A 17,153-nucleotide genomic window follows, 5' to 3' on the forward strand; every position below is an offset into this window, starting at 1 on the left:
GACACGAGTCTATCAGTTAAACATCCTGCACACTTTTATAGTGGTGTAGAAACGGGGCAGGAAACCCTCCAGTTCAGTCACGAAGAAAAAGGTACACACATTGTCAGCGGTAGAGCGACCATCACACCTGTTCACCTCTCAGCGTCCCAAGCCCAACTCTCCGCGCGCTAACTAGTAATGGGTCGTTCATGAACGATTCATTCTTTTTGAACTAATCTTTAAAATGACTCGGGAGTAACGAGTGTCTCAGCGAGTGATTCGTTCATTTTGTGTTGACCGTGCATGTGCAACATTGTACCAGAAACAGTAATGAAGTTCGTCTCTCGAGTCATCGGGTCCGAGTCCTTTCGTTCTTTTATACCGGAAAGAGAAATGATTAGTTCGTCTCTCGAGTCATCGGGTCCGAGTCCTTATACCGGAAAGAGAAATGATTAGTTCGTCTCTCGAGTCATCGGGTCCGAGTCCTTATACCGGAAAGAGAAATGATTAGTTCGTCTCTCGAGTCATCGGGTCCGAGCCCTTTTGTTCTTTTGTCAAATGGTAGCTCCGCAGGCAAACCTGCAGCCTGTACCGGAGTCTTCGAGTCCGAGTCTTTAACGTTACGTGACCACTTCCCGGATCATCAGTCAAATGCATGATGTACGTGTTATATGTTGTATTATAGGAAGAAATATAAAATGATCAAAAGATATGTGCAATAAACATCTTCTCTAAAACGTACAGTTCTGTTCTTTTTTCTGTCAGTATATTCATAAATGTTTCTTGTGGATTTCTGCATGTATTTTTAATTTATCTTAATAACTAACTATTTTGCATAAGAACTGTGCTGGCAAAATATAAACATAAGCAACACTAGTAAAGTCAGTGTTTATGTCTAATGCATATATTACACAAGTGATCTCTTATTAAATAATTGCACATTTAAATGATTTCAATAGCCTATTATTATATACTTTGCAAACTGCACGAGACGTTTTAGTAAAAAACACAAGTGATCTCTTATTAAATAATTGCACATTTAAATGATTTCAATAGCCTATTATTATTTACTTTGCAAACTGCATGAGACTTTTTAGTAAAAAACAACAACCTGTAAACCTTATTGCATACCTGAGTGACCCAAAATTGTTAATGAATTTATAAATACATAACTTTACAGAAATGCTGTCAGGAAATAATTAAATAACTGTTTCTCATAACTTGTCCCTAACTACAATACAAGTTATTTCTTATTATATATCTGATCAAAACTAGCATAAATAAACGTTATGGGGTAATTTGGCTATTAACATGCAACATTAATTTAACTCTGCTCAGATGAACGAAATGACTCGAAAAAAGATTCGTTCATTTTGCTGAACGAGATTCAAACATCCGAATCGCAAAAATGACTCGAACTTCCCATCACTAGCGCTAACGCAGGAGCCGCGTGCATACACAACATACGTCATCTTAAAGGTACATACACATTAGACATAGGTGGCCGTTACCGCCGTACCGGGTCAACCGGGTACTGATGCTCTGTCTGACAGGTTGTCAGTCGGAAACATTTTATAGACGCAATAAGACGCGATGAGCGGATAAGTGCTGCTCTGATCCACAAGAGATGCACACAGAAATACTTCAGATTAAAGTCATATCAAGAAGAAAACGAACAGAGTTTTGTGGTGAAAGGAGGAAACATCCGGATTTAAGTTAACAATTCAAGCGGTAAGTTTCAAATTGTGTTCGCGTTTGCATTATGAATGTTGTAGCATATGTTAAGTTAAAGGTTACGTTAAAATAAACGTCCCTGTTTGCATGTTAATTTGTTAGCGCCAATGCTAATCCAGTCAAGTGTCCTTATTAACCATTTAATGCTTTTATAACTGTAATGGGGTAAAATAAATGGGAGGACAGGATGGGGTTTACAGTACCTATTTTATATAGGCCTATCTGAAATCTATGTGCTAGAAAACTAGCATACTAACTGTATGACTAGCAATGTGTATGTCTTGGATAGATAACTGTATTAGGTTTAAAAAGCCACAATTAAACTAAATAAAAATATATCTGTTGCATTTATTATTTTAATGTACAGTTACCTTAATGTAAGTAATCTTGTGTAAATGCAGTATAAAAACTGAGGTTTGTTTTAATATTGCATATGCATGTTTGTTCAGTCAGTTGACTTATTGAAGTTTATTCTATTTGTCTTATACAGCAGCAGCCTGAGGAGGATGTTCATCAGCATGAAAGACCCCAGTGAGCACACAACCGTTTCAGCAACAATTAACTTGTATACTTCATGTATACAAAATGGCATTGCTTTCTATACATTTATATAAACAATGAGCTTTATTAATAAAATTGTGTTTCAATTAGCATGTACTGGTGTTTTGCTTCCGAAATTGGTACCGAGAACCGTGGAATTTTACTGGTATTGGTACCGACTACTGAAATTTTGGTACCGTGACAACACTAGTACCTGGATGATTGTGCATTATTAGTTTTGATAATAAAGAGATGAGAATGCCCTCAAGGAGCTTAATTTAAAGGGTTCTGCCCTTCAAAGGTAGTACAACATAGGCGAGTTCACTTCTGTTTGGAATTCGCCTTTCATTTGAATATTTTTATTTTCAATTTATTTATATAGCATTCAATGTGACAAGTAATCAACGGTGACCTGAGGGCGCTATGTAAGCTCAATGTCATCTGTCAATCTGCGTAAATAGTGCTCTGGAAAGTTTCAAGACATTATATAAAATAAATTGTAAATAAAAATATATGATATTACTGTATGATTATTATTACTGTTATATTCAAAATTAGGTACAAAGCAGTTTCTAAAAGATACAGATCTCTGAGGCGTGCAGGAATACACCAGCATTCAAACATTTCGTTCCATCACTGCTGATATGGTGAACTTGATAAAAAATGACTGAGCGACTTCAGACACAGCAAGCTCAAATATCCAAACCTCCGCCCAAACACACAGCAAAAGTTAATTACTGCAACAGATAACACTGCTGGGAGCATGTTTTTGTTTTCGCTAAACCAATGCTATCTAGCTAGCATTTCAGTGTTTCTTAACATCCTAAAAACGATTCAAACTCTTAATGCACATTCACTGACAAGAATAATGATAACTAATGAAATTATTCTTGAAATGAACGTAGCTGAAAAGAAAGTTATTTAGCAGTGGTTTAATACAACATATGTTTGACTGTATACGATGATCTTAACCGTTTTGCTTGATGCATAACCTGCTGGTGTACTCCACATCTTAACTTTGATAAACCATATTTTTATTATAGCTCAAGCATCGTTGAATTTGCACTTCTCTGGCATTGAGCGAGTTAAATAACTCCACGCCTCTGACTGATTTATGCAGTGCTGCACAAGATCACGATCCATCCGCTCAAAGCCTCTTTTTTTAAGTTCTTCCCGCTTTCCCCCAGATCAGCAACATTGTTTTGTTCTGGCTTCAGCAACACTAACCAATATTTTTAACAGAGCGATGCAACTAACAAAATCTAGTTTGTTTAATTTAAGCACTTTCAAGTACCTATGTCTGTTTTCAAATACTTTCCAGTCCTTGAATTCATATGTCAGAAATTCAAATACTTTCAAGCACTTTCAAGAAGAGTGGGAACCCTGAATAGTCCACCCCAAAATGAAAATTCTGTCATCATTTTCTCGCCCTTTTGTCATCTCAAACCTGTATGACTTTCTTCGTCACCAAAGAATGAAGGCACCCATTGACTTCTATTGAAAAGACACAAAACCAATGCAAGTCAATGGGTACCGAGGTTGTGAGAAAATGATGACAGAATTTTCATTTTTGGATGAACTATCCCTTTAAGCAAGTTAAAGAAAGCGAACACTATTGACCGATACTGTATCTGAAACTTAAAACTAAGCCTTATTAAACATTCAGTTTACCAGAACATGAGTCCCAGTGATAAGACCCACCGTAATGCATTTACGCAAAAGGATGATGTTATTTGTCGAGGAAGGATGATACCCGCAGTGAACCTCATGAAACAACTCTCTTGTGAAAGGTCCTCTGTCATCAGTTCCCCTCTGCTTGCCTGTACTTCCCTGTTTACTTTACTGACTGCAAAGCAATGGACACAAGGTACTGACTTATTCTACATAATACAGGAGCCACTCCATAGAAGCGCAGCAATTTGACCTGCGGGTCAAGGTTTTGTTTGAAAATATTGTACTTTCACTGTTCTGGTTATTGCTTTGATGAGAAATGGATGGAACAAAAGCATACGAATTCCAACAGGATGTACCTTTTTGGACAAAAACACCAAAACAGACATGCGTCTTGGACTTGTGGCATAAGACTCTCTTGATTTGGGCCTGTATGTGACCATATTAGACCCCCTAGCAACTGCATAGCGATATCATGGTAACGATAAATAATGCTCTAGAATCACAGCCATGACTTAAGCACAATTTTGCTTCTTTCAGAAACTGTACAAGATGATTTTTGATATAAGCATCATTACGGTAGCTGTGTAAAAGTCCGGCTGAATTTGCCTTTGTAGCCAAGTAACACGCTTTAAGACAGACACCAGCGTCAGCACTGTAATCTGTGGAGATAAGGCATGTTTTTGATAGCGCAGCACAGGAAATGAGTTAAAGAGTGAAGCCTCAACAGCCTGATGACACAGCTCTCTACACAAGCAGTTTACCATTGACTGCAACCATATCTGAGCCCTATCAAAAGTGCTGATGAACTGCTTTTTAGATCTGGAGAAAGAAAAGCTAAATGTGGATCAAAATCTTACATGTTATGTACAAACACTGTAACACATATAATAATCTAACACAATCTCATGACACTTTGTAACTATTTTACATTGTGGCAAATTGATAAGAATGAATTTAAATGTCTTTTAAATGCCTCCGTATGATCTGCTTTTGAACTAATTTTGTTAGATTAAGGGGTGAAGCTTTATTCTTGTTTTTTCACTAATATTGGTACATAATAACAACAAATGTATATTAAATTGCCACCTCATAAAAGGCATAGTCATCATTGATTCACTCGTGTCATTGAAAACCTGTACAGGTATGTGACTCTTTCTTCAGTGGAACACAGAAGAAGATATTTTAAGAAATGTTTTGTGTCCATGCAATGGAGGTCATGGGGTTCTAAATTGTTTTGTCAACATTCTTCAAAATATCTTCTTTTGAGAATGACGTCATACAGCAGTGGTTCTCAAACTGGGGTCCCAAGATGGATCTAGGGCGGCCCACGGATTTTGTGGCATTTTATGAAACACAGAAATTGATCATAAATTTTATTCAATCAAACAGAAAAATAAGACCACCAACCAAAGAATATATGCTTTGTCATATGCATCAGCATTGTATAACTGAATATGTTTTTGGTTCAATTAAAATTCTACGTTTAAGATTTTAAAGATAAGGTAACACGCAGTTTCTGCCGGTCTCATATTAATCTTGAGTACCTATACAGTACAGCGCTCGAGATTAACACTTGTCCGCTTGTCCGGGACAAGTGAATGTTTTGTATGGGCAAGTGAGAGAGAATTTTACTTGCCCGACCGGACAAGTAACGTTAACTTGAAAAAAAATTAACAACAGTGCGACATACAGTATGTAGGATAATAAGAATATGTGCATTAGACAGAGCTGCGTGTTTGTGTGTGACAATAATCAATGTCCATGTAACTAGATACGGACACGCAATCCTGTTAATCCCTTAAAGTTAAGTCCTGCAAAATTAGGTTTTAATTAATTATACAGTCCTGCAAAACTAGGTTTTAAATTAATTATACAGTATTTTCAGATTGTTTTGTGTGCTTATGGGCAGAATAGCAAACAAATAGCAAAAAACGCAGTTGTTAAGTAAGAAACAAACAGTTAGCCAAAATACTGTTTGGATGACACAAAGGTTCCACATACAGCGTCTCATTAGCCAATTTAAAACACAATCTGGCCATTTACTTCCTTTTTTTCTAGCTTGTTTTTGAGTTGGCAAATAATCACATCACTATTGAAATATCCTGCAGTGTTGAAACTGAATGAATGGTGCTGGTTTCTTATCAGAAGCAGTCCTTATATCCAGCTGTTAGTCATTTGTTCTCTCATTCCAGAGAAAAGGTAGATAAGCCATTTAATGAAAGCCAGTTTAAACAAAACGCCCACGTCTTTTTAAGACTTACAAATGGTTAGCAACTTACACCTATTCATAAATATTTTACTGAGCAGCCAGGTTTATAATACTGTTACTTTGTTGACCCTCAGTTAGAATCGACTTCTATGAGGCAATGTTTGAGCACCAGAACGAATGATAAAGTAATGACGTTTGAATAATGAAGTTTCGACAACTTTACAAATAAAAAACAAAATGTCTAAAACTTTGTGCAAGTGCTTTAACTAAATTAAAAGTACAATTACAAGCTTGTTCATACAAACTAAGTAACGATTGAAAATATTTTCTGTGTTAACTGACAGAAGGTCACAGGGAAAGCTGTAGATGTGGAACCAGGGAAACGACGTGAAGCAGTTACAAGGCTTGTGTATCTGATGACTGGTAATATGTGACTTATTATTGGAACTTGAGATTCCATTTCATTCGGCTGAGGGCTATTCTGTAAATAAAAGGGAGAGTAATGGGAGATCCTCGTGAGCAGGTACAAATACTTCACAATGTTCCTGTTTTTGGCCAAGCAAGAGTTCAGGATCAATCTCCAGCCCTGTCTAAACACTCCCGGCTCTCTGCAGACCAGTCGGAGCCGCCAGAGACGTTTACGGCATGTTTTGAACACGTTTATAAAGCATCGCTATGGAGCTTTGGCCCCGATCCTACTAAACAACACAGACGGAAGATTTTACATCACGTTAGTCTCTTCCTTCATCCATTCATCCCTTTGTAAAAGCAAACACGCGGCTGAGGGTTTGTTAAAGCTCAAACCTACCAAATGTCAACTTTGCAGGCTTTTCATTTCTCTCTACAGAGAGAAATTTGTGTTTACAAACTAAATGTTTCTTTGGTTTGTCATGCAAAAAAAGACAAACCAAATGTTCTTACAAGCAGAGAGGAAGCTAAACGTAGTAATACATGGATACATGTTTGTTGTTCTATATTCTAAAGAGACTCAAATGGTCTTGGCTTGTCATTTAAAGCTCATGTATATAACTTTTCAATATTAAAGTACTTCATCCTTTTATGACTGTAAGCCATTTTCATCTTCTCTAAAAAAGCATAATTACCGCATCAAGCGAACTGACAACTTCCACAACGTGTTTCCCAACGTATTTTCTTCTAGGGGTGAAAATTTGGCATATTTTAAAGGTAAATGCTGCAATCTGGTGCCTTTTAAAAGCAAAATTAAGTGACTCAATCTATAAAGAATACAATAGCTAAGATATAGTAGTAATTTAATAATTGGCTCCATAGATATAAATGGTGATAATAGGGCACATGGTAAAATGGGAGTTCACAAACAGTCAAAACATGTAGAGCATGAGCCATCAAAAAATGAAGCAAAAACGTGTTTAACAGTTTAACTAATTTATTTATTACCATATTTTAAAATGGGTGGGCATCATGCCTTTCTCCAGCTTTTTGCCTCGTTTTTCATTTACATTTATTCATTTGGCAGACGCTTTTATCCAAAGCGACTTACAAGTAGGAGAGCATATAAACATTTTGTCAACACGCCAAACAGTACCGTTAGTTTACAAGGCCATGCTACTAGGAGGATTAAAGCTGGAGTAAGCAAAGGAGAGCATGAAGAACAAGAATTTGTCTTTTTTTGACAGACAGACACACAGAGTTATTGGTTAGTCAAATAAATGCGGAACAGGTATGTTTTGAGCTGTTTTTGGAAAGTTGTGAAGGATGCTGCAGTTCGGGTGGAGGCTGGTAGTTCATTCCAACACAGGGGAATGAGTAAAGGTTTTTGCAAGCGATTTGGTGCCTCGCTGTGATGGACTGTGGCGGAACAAAATAGACTATGGCAGGCCGCCATAGTCTCGTCAACGAATGGGAAACACTGCTTCCAGCTCTAGCAGTGCTGTGAGTCTGGAATACCTGTTTCCCACACAATGGCATATGTTTGGCACAAGTCAAATTTTATTTTATTTTAACAGATCTCATCCCCCATTTCAATGGGGGATGAGATCTGTTTGGTTACTGACATTCTTCCAAATATCTTCCTTTGTGTTTTGCAGAACAAAGACATTTATACAGGTTTGGAACAATCTGAGGGTGAGTAAATGATCACAGAATTTTCATCTCTTTAATGAAAAGTTTTGGGCGGCTCTAATAAAGGAAGTCCCGCCTTTCAGTAAAAAGAGACAATCATCAATCAATAAAGATGTATATTACTGTATATAATAGAGTAAAAACTTCATTTTCTAGCAAAAGAACAACCCTTCAAATGTGGGCCATTAATATTTTAGGAATTAAGTGCTATATTGTGATTCTATTCAGCATTTAGCCTAAGTTTTTTTTTTAAATCATGTAAACACTATGCACTGTTTTGTTCCTCATCTTCAGTTCCAATTCGGCTTGTTTACATCAAAATCTTCCCTTTCATACGTATATGGGAGGCACTTTTCCGAATTACAGTGTAATAAACATTTCCTGGAAAAACCCCAAAAGAATCCTTCTGGAAAGGACACGCAGATCACCACAGAAGTGGATCCATCTCCAGATTAAATAAAGGTGTGAATCGTTGCCTTATAAAGCCTGAAACCCTCTTGTCTACTACACAAACGAATGGAGTCCTGTACATGAATTACATAAACAGAACGGAGGGAAAGTATTTCAGAAGTGTAAATTCTGGTCCTGCTTTGTCTCCGCAAGCGAGCGGAACGTAAGACAGAGGACAGTGTTTAGGACGGTGAAGTCCTTCAGGATGTTCATGAGTCATACAGATGACAGAAAGCCAGAAGAATAGGTACTTATCACATCGCTAGCCGTCTCATTAGGAGATGGTCTGAGTGACATAGAAATGAGTGTGAACAGATGAGAAACCCCGTTCATTATGACACCAACAAGGGGCGACTTCCTGTGCAGTGCTGACCGCTGGTGGAAAGCCTTTAAAAGGGATAGTTCACCCATAAATGAATAGTCTTTCATCATTTCCTCACATATATTCTGTACGCAGGGTTTTTCCTGGCTCAAAATGAGGCGGAGGTGGTGCCATCCTGATCTTGTACACACACATAGGCCTACCGTACCTTTAAGTGGCTTAACCAGAGTGACTTTGAGTTTGACATATTAAAAGTTCTAATAAAATTAGATAAAAATGACAATTATTAAGTTATATAAAACATTACTTTTATTCAACCAAACAGAAATTGTTTTGTTATCAAATAAAGCTTTTTTATCATTTTCAACTAACTTTTCAGCCCACAATAGCCAACTGAATTAACCAGTCTTTCTAAATGAGCAAAGCTCATTCACATCTTGCAATCTCTGTTGTCCACTTTAAATGATTCAATGATCTCTTGTATTCGCTAGTGACTGAAAAGTTCAATAGTTTAAATGAATCGGTTCAAATGAGTCATTAGTGTGCGAGTTGTTCTGAACGCAATGTGTGTTCATACTGGCGAACTCGCTGTGTACAGTATACGCTGATTCAACGATACAACTGCACAGCTAAAGACATTACAATGATGTACGTCATGTTAATTTAATAAATTTCAAGAAATTAAACGTACTTGGATGCAAAACAAACAGCCGTGAAACACAGGCTGGCTCTTGTTCTGCAACTCTTTTTAGCACCTCAAGTGTGCTGATAACGAAACAGCGCCTCCACTGTGGCATAATATCGCAACTGCAGTTACAAATGACAGTCTGTTAAATGCACGCAGCATAATTTTGGCAAGAGCCTGAGGGGGCACGACATTTGACAGAGGCGGCCGCCTCCAATTTCTCTATGCAGGAAAAACCCTGTATATGCCTTTCTAACTCCAGCAGAACACAAAAGAAGATATTTTGAAGAACGTTGGTAACCAAACAACATTGGACCTTTCTCAGAGACATTTCTCAAAATATCTTTGTTTGTGTTGCACAGATGAAGGAGTCATACACAAGTTTTGAAAGGCATGAGAGTGAATAAACAGTGACAGAATATTTTTGTTTTGGAGTGAACTATCCCTTTAACTGGAACCAACAAGAATAAGCAGTTCGCACATCATTCACCATTCAGTTGGTATGCGGTCTTGAGCTGAAGAAAGGTTTTGAATCAGTGCCCATTTCTATTGACTCGCAACGGACTCGAACCTTCAGCCAAAAGAGTCAAACCCGTAATCTAGAGAGGCTGTCATGCGTGTTGCTACGGCAACCTCTGTCAGGCATGCTCACTGTTGCTAAAGAGAGGGATGTGAGGCTATATCCGCCGTGAATGTGAGAGGATGAGAGAGAGGGTGACAGATGGCCAGAGTGTAATTTGGTTGTTCGGCAGTAAGCACTGACAAGGGCCAAAAACGCATGCTGATTGTCTGAATTAAATTTATATTACAGCGTTTAAATGTTTCTATGTGAAAATGTTGAATGTTTCTTTCATGTTTCTTGGGATGAGATGTGATATGAGGACGAGAGCAGAGACGCAGACTGGGGCTTTCAGATGACTGTGTTACATAACCATCTGTCATGTCTGGTTCAATAGAGTCCGGACACACACAAAAAGACAAATATAGACATTAACATACATGCCCGCTCAGTACACTAGGGCAGAAGAAAATGCTGTACGTGGGGGGGGGTCATTAAAAGAAAATATATGTTGACAGATCACATGAAATTATAATTGGAATTTTGTGGATATTAGTTCATGCCTGACAGCGTTAAAATACACAAGTCATGCTCTCAAGGGAAAATGGACGAGAGATACTGATGACTCGTCCTGCACTCTCAATGTATTCAACTGTTGAGTCGTGCTTGTTGAGTATGTTAGAAATATGGTTTAGAAAATTAAAAATACTGCTAAAATCAGGTCCAAGTACCTTTCATGCAGTCTTCTATCCTATGCACCAGCTGGTAAGACTTGCAGCGATCCAGCAGAGTTCTGATGGCTGGAAGTGGATCCAGAATGATGGTCTCTGGGTGAGCGTCAATGTAATCCTGCAACACCAATGGGACAGGTCAAAACAAACGAACATGACTAAATGAAATTCTTGTACAAGTTTAAACATTACTAGATGTTATGTAAAAGGCTTTTATCTACCATGTATGAACTGGTACACGTATAAACACGCCACACGTAGACATGCAGCCAGACTGTTACATCACGCCAACTGTATGCAAAGCTGCAAGATTGTTTCTTTTACATAACCACTCACCCACGTCTCTTTCTTTTTTACTGCTCCTTCCACTGTCCTCATTGACTCAACCTCTCAAATCATGTGAAAATGTGACAAATAATTTCCTGTAGCTCAAATGGTAAAGCACGGCGCTAGCAATGACAAGATCATGGGTTTGACCCCAAGGAATGGACACTCGGGAGATGCATGTAAGATATACATTTTTTAACAGAGAGAGAAAGATTGTACTGTACAAACACCCATAAAAGTGTGTGTGATATCATTCTATGGGCTAATGCAAATCTATATAATATACATGAGAGCTTTCTTCGTGAGAGCTCGGTCTTAGAAGAGAGCTTTGTTTAAGAACATTAACAGGCTCAGCACTCTTAAGTTCTCAATAGAGGTCAATGCTTGAGGTGACATTTCATACAAAGACAATGAAATGGGACTGAAATCTAAACTGAACCAGAAACATTATTTTACGTAATATATATATATATATATATGATGTGTATATGAATATATACAGTATATGTACAGTGTGTGTGTGTGTGTGTGTGTGTGTGTGTGTGTGTGTGTGTGTGTGTGTGTGCGTGTACTTGTTTTTATTAGGGCTGTCAACGTTAACGCGTTAACGCATGCGATTAATTTTTTCAAATTAACGCGGGAGAAAATATTTATCGCAATTAACGCAGGATCCGTTTGTTTTGACATCCTTTGTCTAGCGTTACATTATGTAATCACACTCTTATTCGTGTACAGGCTTTTAAACCACTTAAGCGCGATTTGAAACAGTTGATTTGAGGCGTTCAATGAAGATAGACAGCTTCTAAACTGTGGGACGCGGCAAAACGCAACGAGAGGTCCAGTCTGGTGTATACAGTAACGGCTGCGTCGGTGAATCTCTGTCAGACAGCGCATCCGTGTTAAGTTCTCTTTCGTGCTTGAATGGATAAAACCACACAAGATTATGTCAGAAAGCCCGTTTTGTCTAGCATTTTCTTAAGCACAGACTTCAAAGTGTAAAATAAAATCTTAAATGAATGCAAAGAGTTGTGAAAATGGGAGTGCGGTGACGGTCAGATCTGCGTACTGAGACAGCTCTTAAAGGGGCCACGTTCTTAAACGTGCTGCTGTGACTCCTGTCACTAATGTTAATCAAAGAACAAAATAAAAGAAGAAATCAATGTGATTTTGTAGCTTTAATGAGAATTCTTCTGCATTTAATTTATAATTTAGCATTAAAGACTGTAAAGTGTCCTTCAATTTCTGTATATTTCCTACATGATAGCTCTCAATTATACTGTTGATTGGCTATAATTAATGTTAAAATAATCAATTTAATAGAGACATCAGTTACAGTACTAATATCAAAATGTTAGCTTTCATAAAATGATGCTGTTAAAGAAATATGTTGTTTCTATATCAATTTGAAGATTAAATGTGAAATTATTAAAATGTAAAAGTATATTTTAAAATATAATTGTTGTGTGCGATTAATCGTGATTAATCACAGAAAAAATGTGTGATTAATCCGATTAATTTTTTTAATCGATTGACAGCACTAGTTTTTATACATTGTGGGGTCCAAATGTCCTCACAATGATAGTAAGTGTCTCACACACTTTATTACAGATTATTAAACATATGTTCTAATTAGAGGTCAAAGCTTGAGGTGACATTTCATACAAAGACAATGAAATAGGACTGAAATCTAAACTGAACCAGCAACATTTTTTGTGTAATATATATATATATATATATATACTGTATATTAGGGCTGTGCAAAAATATCAATACATGTAACTATCGCAATATATATATTTTTCGATAGTGTATCGATAGTGATACCTCTACTATCGATCATTTTTTTTAAATCATGTCATATACATACGGCCAAAAGTAAGTGAAAGCGAGCATGGCGAAAAATATAAGAACGCTTGGAGCTCTCAGAGCTGATGTGAGGGTGTGCTTTGGTTTTCAAAATAAGTCATGGAGTTATGAGTTATATAAAATAATACTGTTTGTAGGCTTCGCAAGTCATGACACAAGTCACTTGGCTACTGCAGTGCATTAGACAAAAAGTTTATTAAGAAAAGTAACAATGACATTTATTGTGCTTTCACGGATGTGACACCAGCGCATTTACAGCACGGATGAAGCAGGGATTTTATACTGCCAATGTTCATTGTTTTAACTGTAATGCACCACAACAGCCAAGTGACTTGCGTGAGCCACCTTATTCCCCTGTGCTACCCACTTGAGGGGCGCAATCCACACTTTGAGAACCCAAACCTCTGATCTAAAGGTCCATGCATCGCACATCATGGCCACTCTGCAGAGGTAAGGGATGTTTTTACACTTATACTTACAGAAAACCCCCGGTGGTGCACAGCATGTTGTATTTCTAGCTCTACGTTTTACATTTTCTGTTTAAAGTATTGCAATATATCGCAAATGTGTATTGTATCGAAATACATAGCAATATATTGCATCGTGACCCATCTATTGTGATATGTATCGTATCGAGAGGCACTTGCCAATACACAGCCCTAATATATATATATATATATAGATACAGTATGTGTGTGTACATGTATATGTATATGTACAGTGTGTGTGTACTTGTTTTTATACATTGTGGGGTCCAAATGTCCTCACAATGATAGTAAAAGTCTCACACACTTTATTCCACATACTAAATAATGTTTATTTGAAAATGTAAAAATGCTGAAAGTTTTCTGTGATGGTGAAGTTTTGGGGTTGGGTTGGGGGAAGGCAATAGAATATACAGTTTGTCCAGTACAAAAATATTACACCTATGGAAAATCCCAGCAATGTATAGAAACCTAATACGTGTGTGTGTGTGTGTGTGTGTGTGTACGTACTGTATGTATGTATATATGTGGGATATATTGAACGTTACATGAACAAACCGGAAAACTAGTAAGTCAGACCACAACCACTTGCTGGAAACCAGCGGCAAGAACTATGGACTTTAAAGTAATCCGCTAAACTAGCTAGTTTATTTTATTTAGCATTATAATTTTGTTTTAATACCTGAAAGTTACTCATATTCTGAATGCATATGCGTTGAACATCACTTATGCTCATCTTTGGTAGTTTTTAACATAGATATAAATAACTAGATGCCGCATTAGAGTCTGTTTCTATGAGCCGCTATAGAGGGTATGCACGTGTCGTCACTTTCCCACGTGAACACGCCGGAACGCACCTGCTTGAGTGGTAAAACACTGGGCAAAATGAATGGTTACAATACCAGGAAACGCAATTCCGCGCAACATTTGAGTGTCTAAGAACACCTGCTTCCTTTGTAAGTCATAAGGTAGTCGTAAGGATCACCGTCGAGTCCAGCTGCTTGTAGTTTCAGCAAATAATTGCGTGTTTTAGTCCCGGTTTTTGTTCCTCCTATTGAATGCAGCCATTTTGTCTTAGTTTTACCACTCAAGGGAGCATGTCCCGGCGTGTTCATGTGGGAAAGTGACGTCAATGCATATCCTCTATACGTAGGTCATCCGCCATATTGGAACAGTGCGAGCCGGTCCGTTAACACTCAAAATCAAGCTGACTGTGTATGATTATCCAAACATATTTATTGTTGTGTAAACTCAAACATTTTATCTGCGACACTAACACATGATAACTACGAAAGGTTATCCCATTTTTCGGGATTTAAATCCCTGTGGTTTTTACAGCCATGGCTATGCAGCGTAGTGTTGGGCATTCTAGTCAACTGTTAGTGACGTCAGTGGACCGTTCCAAGATGGCGGACAAGTCTACGTGCCTGGAGCACTTGAATGCAGCATCTAGTTATTTATATCTTAGATAAAACTGTGCCACATCAACATAGACCGTAAAGCAGACATACTATAAATTAGAAGAGAGGGGACCTGTTTGACAGAATACAGTTTATTGCACATACCCCTATATAATTATAAATGAAAGCTAGACATTCTTTCATACTTTCCGGTAAACATCATAACTCTGTGATTGCTTTGTTGTATTCTTCTTTCACTTACAGCTCTGAATCAGATAAAGATAAACTTGATTTAGATACAATTCCTGCTCCAGATTCCTTCACTTTATCAGATCTAGGCAAAAGCTTCAGACCACAGACTGTCCTACAAAATAACACATGCTCAGATAAGCCGAGCGTACGGTTCTCACCTGCACACGCTGGACCAGCAGCAGGGACTGAGTGTCGTTCTGGTCCGCCTCCAGGATCAGATCCGTCAGCTTGTGAATGATGACATCCAGTGGACCCTGATCTTCCAACGGCTGGCTCAAGTCAAGCTGAGGTTAAAGGAGAGGTGAAAGGTCATTTTACGCAGACCATGAAACAAAAGCAGTGTTGTCAAGACATTATATGTTTCATATTTTTAATGGCTTCAAATTTAAGTTACTATTCACTGATACTCTTTCCCTGCAGCTGCCAGAATAGACATGACACAAATAAAAATAAAAAAATCATAGGTTTGGAACGACTTTATATTATATCAAATAAGTGGAAAAGAAAAGAAGTTTAACACACCACCTATGAGTAAAAACTAGTGGCTACAATCTAATTTCGATATCATTTCCATGTATGGCCTTGTATTCAGTGTAACAAAAATGTTTGAACCTAGATGAATGCCCAAAGTGGCTTTAAAATTATTTTTATTCCTCCCACTTTCCAAATCTAGAAAAGGTCATCACCCGAGTGGTCGTCAACGTCAAGACGAAGAGGCAACTCCAAACCAGATCGTGAAACTTAAATCCAGCATTGCTGATGTGATGACAATCCTGTTCTGTCTCTGTTAATCTCATGCTTACTGTACACGAACAGGTCGTTCCACCACAAGGCCATATGTGGAGGGTGGAAACACTGCCGTGCCAAAACTACCATGTGTCAGTGCCAAGGATGGTACAATAACCACAACTCTTACTCTTAGACAGTTTGTTTGCTAAACAGTGGCTTCTATATCACACAGTTGGCCTATAAGGTAACAGGAGACGGAGTTCTCTCAATATAATACTACAGAGATACTCACTATATAATACTTCATAAAAGACAGGTAGTGAAAAAATCGATACGGTGATAAAATCAGACACACTTATCGCTGGTATACGTGTTACTTCGTTACGCATTCATCAGTATGTCTGGTTGGTTTAGCTTTCTGTTAATAAATATTTTACAGAGCCGTCAAACGATTAATCGCGATTAATGGCATCCAGAACAAAAGTTTGTGTTTACATAATATTTATCTATGTACTGTGCATAATAATTTTGTATTTATAAATACAAACACAAACACATACACATGAATACATATTTAGGAAATATTTAAATATATTTATTTATATTTACCAATAATTGAAATTATAAATAAAAGTTTAGAAATTTTTAGATTTTTATTAAATATATGCATGTATGTGTATGTGTTAATAAATACAAAATTATTATGCACAGTACACAGATATATATTATGTAAACACAAACTTTTATTCTGGATGCGATTAATCGTTTGACAGCCCTAAATATTTTATATTTCAGCTGTACGGTTTACTAAAAGCTATTTTAACAAACAGCTCACAGTTTACATTAAGGTGCTATAAAAAAAAACTTTAAACAAAGTCTGCATGACAATGGGTAAAAATTATCACGGTTATTTTGCTCAAAGATTTAATTGCGATTACTCTGTCGGTTTAAACCTTTTTTATTTCGTTGCACATACAGTATTTATAACGTTATATAAATTGGCTGAAGTTTAATAATCACACAACTGGCGTGTACGTGCATAATGTAAAAAACTTTTTCTGTACTCCACATAAATAGAAAGTATTGAAATAAGTTGAGAAATGAAAACGAA

The 17,153-nt window shown here is 37.2% G+C and overlaps 1 protein-coding gene across 1 annotated transcript in view; it reads right to left on the reverse strand.

Moving 5' to 3' along the window:
* itpk1b (inositol-tetrakisphosphate 1-kinase b) overlaps nt 1–17,153 on the reverse strand; it is a 45,743-nt gene that overhangs the window by 10,039 nt on the left and 18,551 nt on the right. The window contains exons 4-5 of the mRNA XM_057343438.1: nt 15,472–15,597; nt 10,984–11,101 (exon numbers count right to left, since the gene is read on the reverse strand). Coding sequence (XP_057199421.1) covers nt 10,984–11,101; nt 15,472–15,597 — 244 coding nt within the window. The remainder of the gene's footprint in view (nt 1–10,983; nt 11,102–15,471; nt 15,598–17,153) is intronic.

This window comes from Triplophysa rosa, linkage group LG10 (assembly GCF_024868665.1).
Source record: "Triplophysa rosa linkage group LG10, Trosa_1v2, whole genome shotgun sequence".
NCBI classification, from domain to species: Eukaryota; Metazoa; Chordata; class Actinopteri; order Cypriniformes; family Nemacheilidae; genus Triplophysa; species Triplophysa rosa.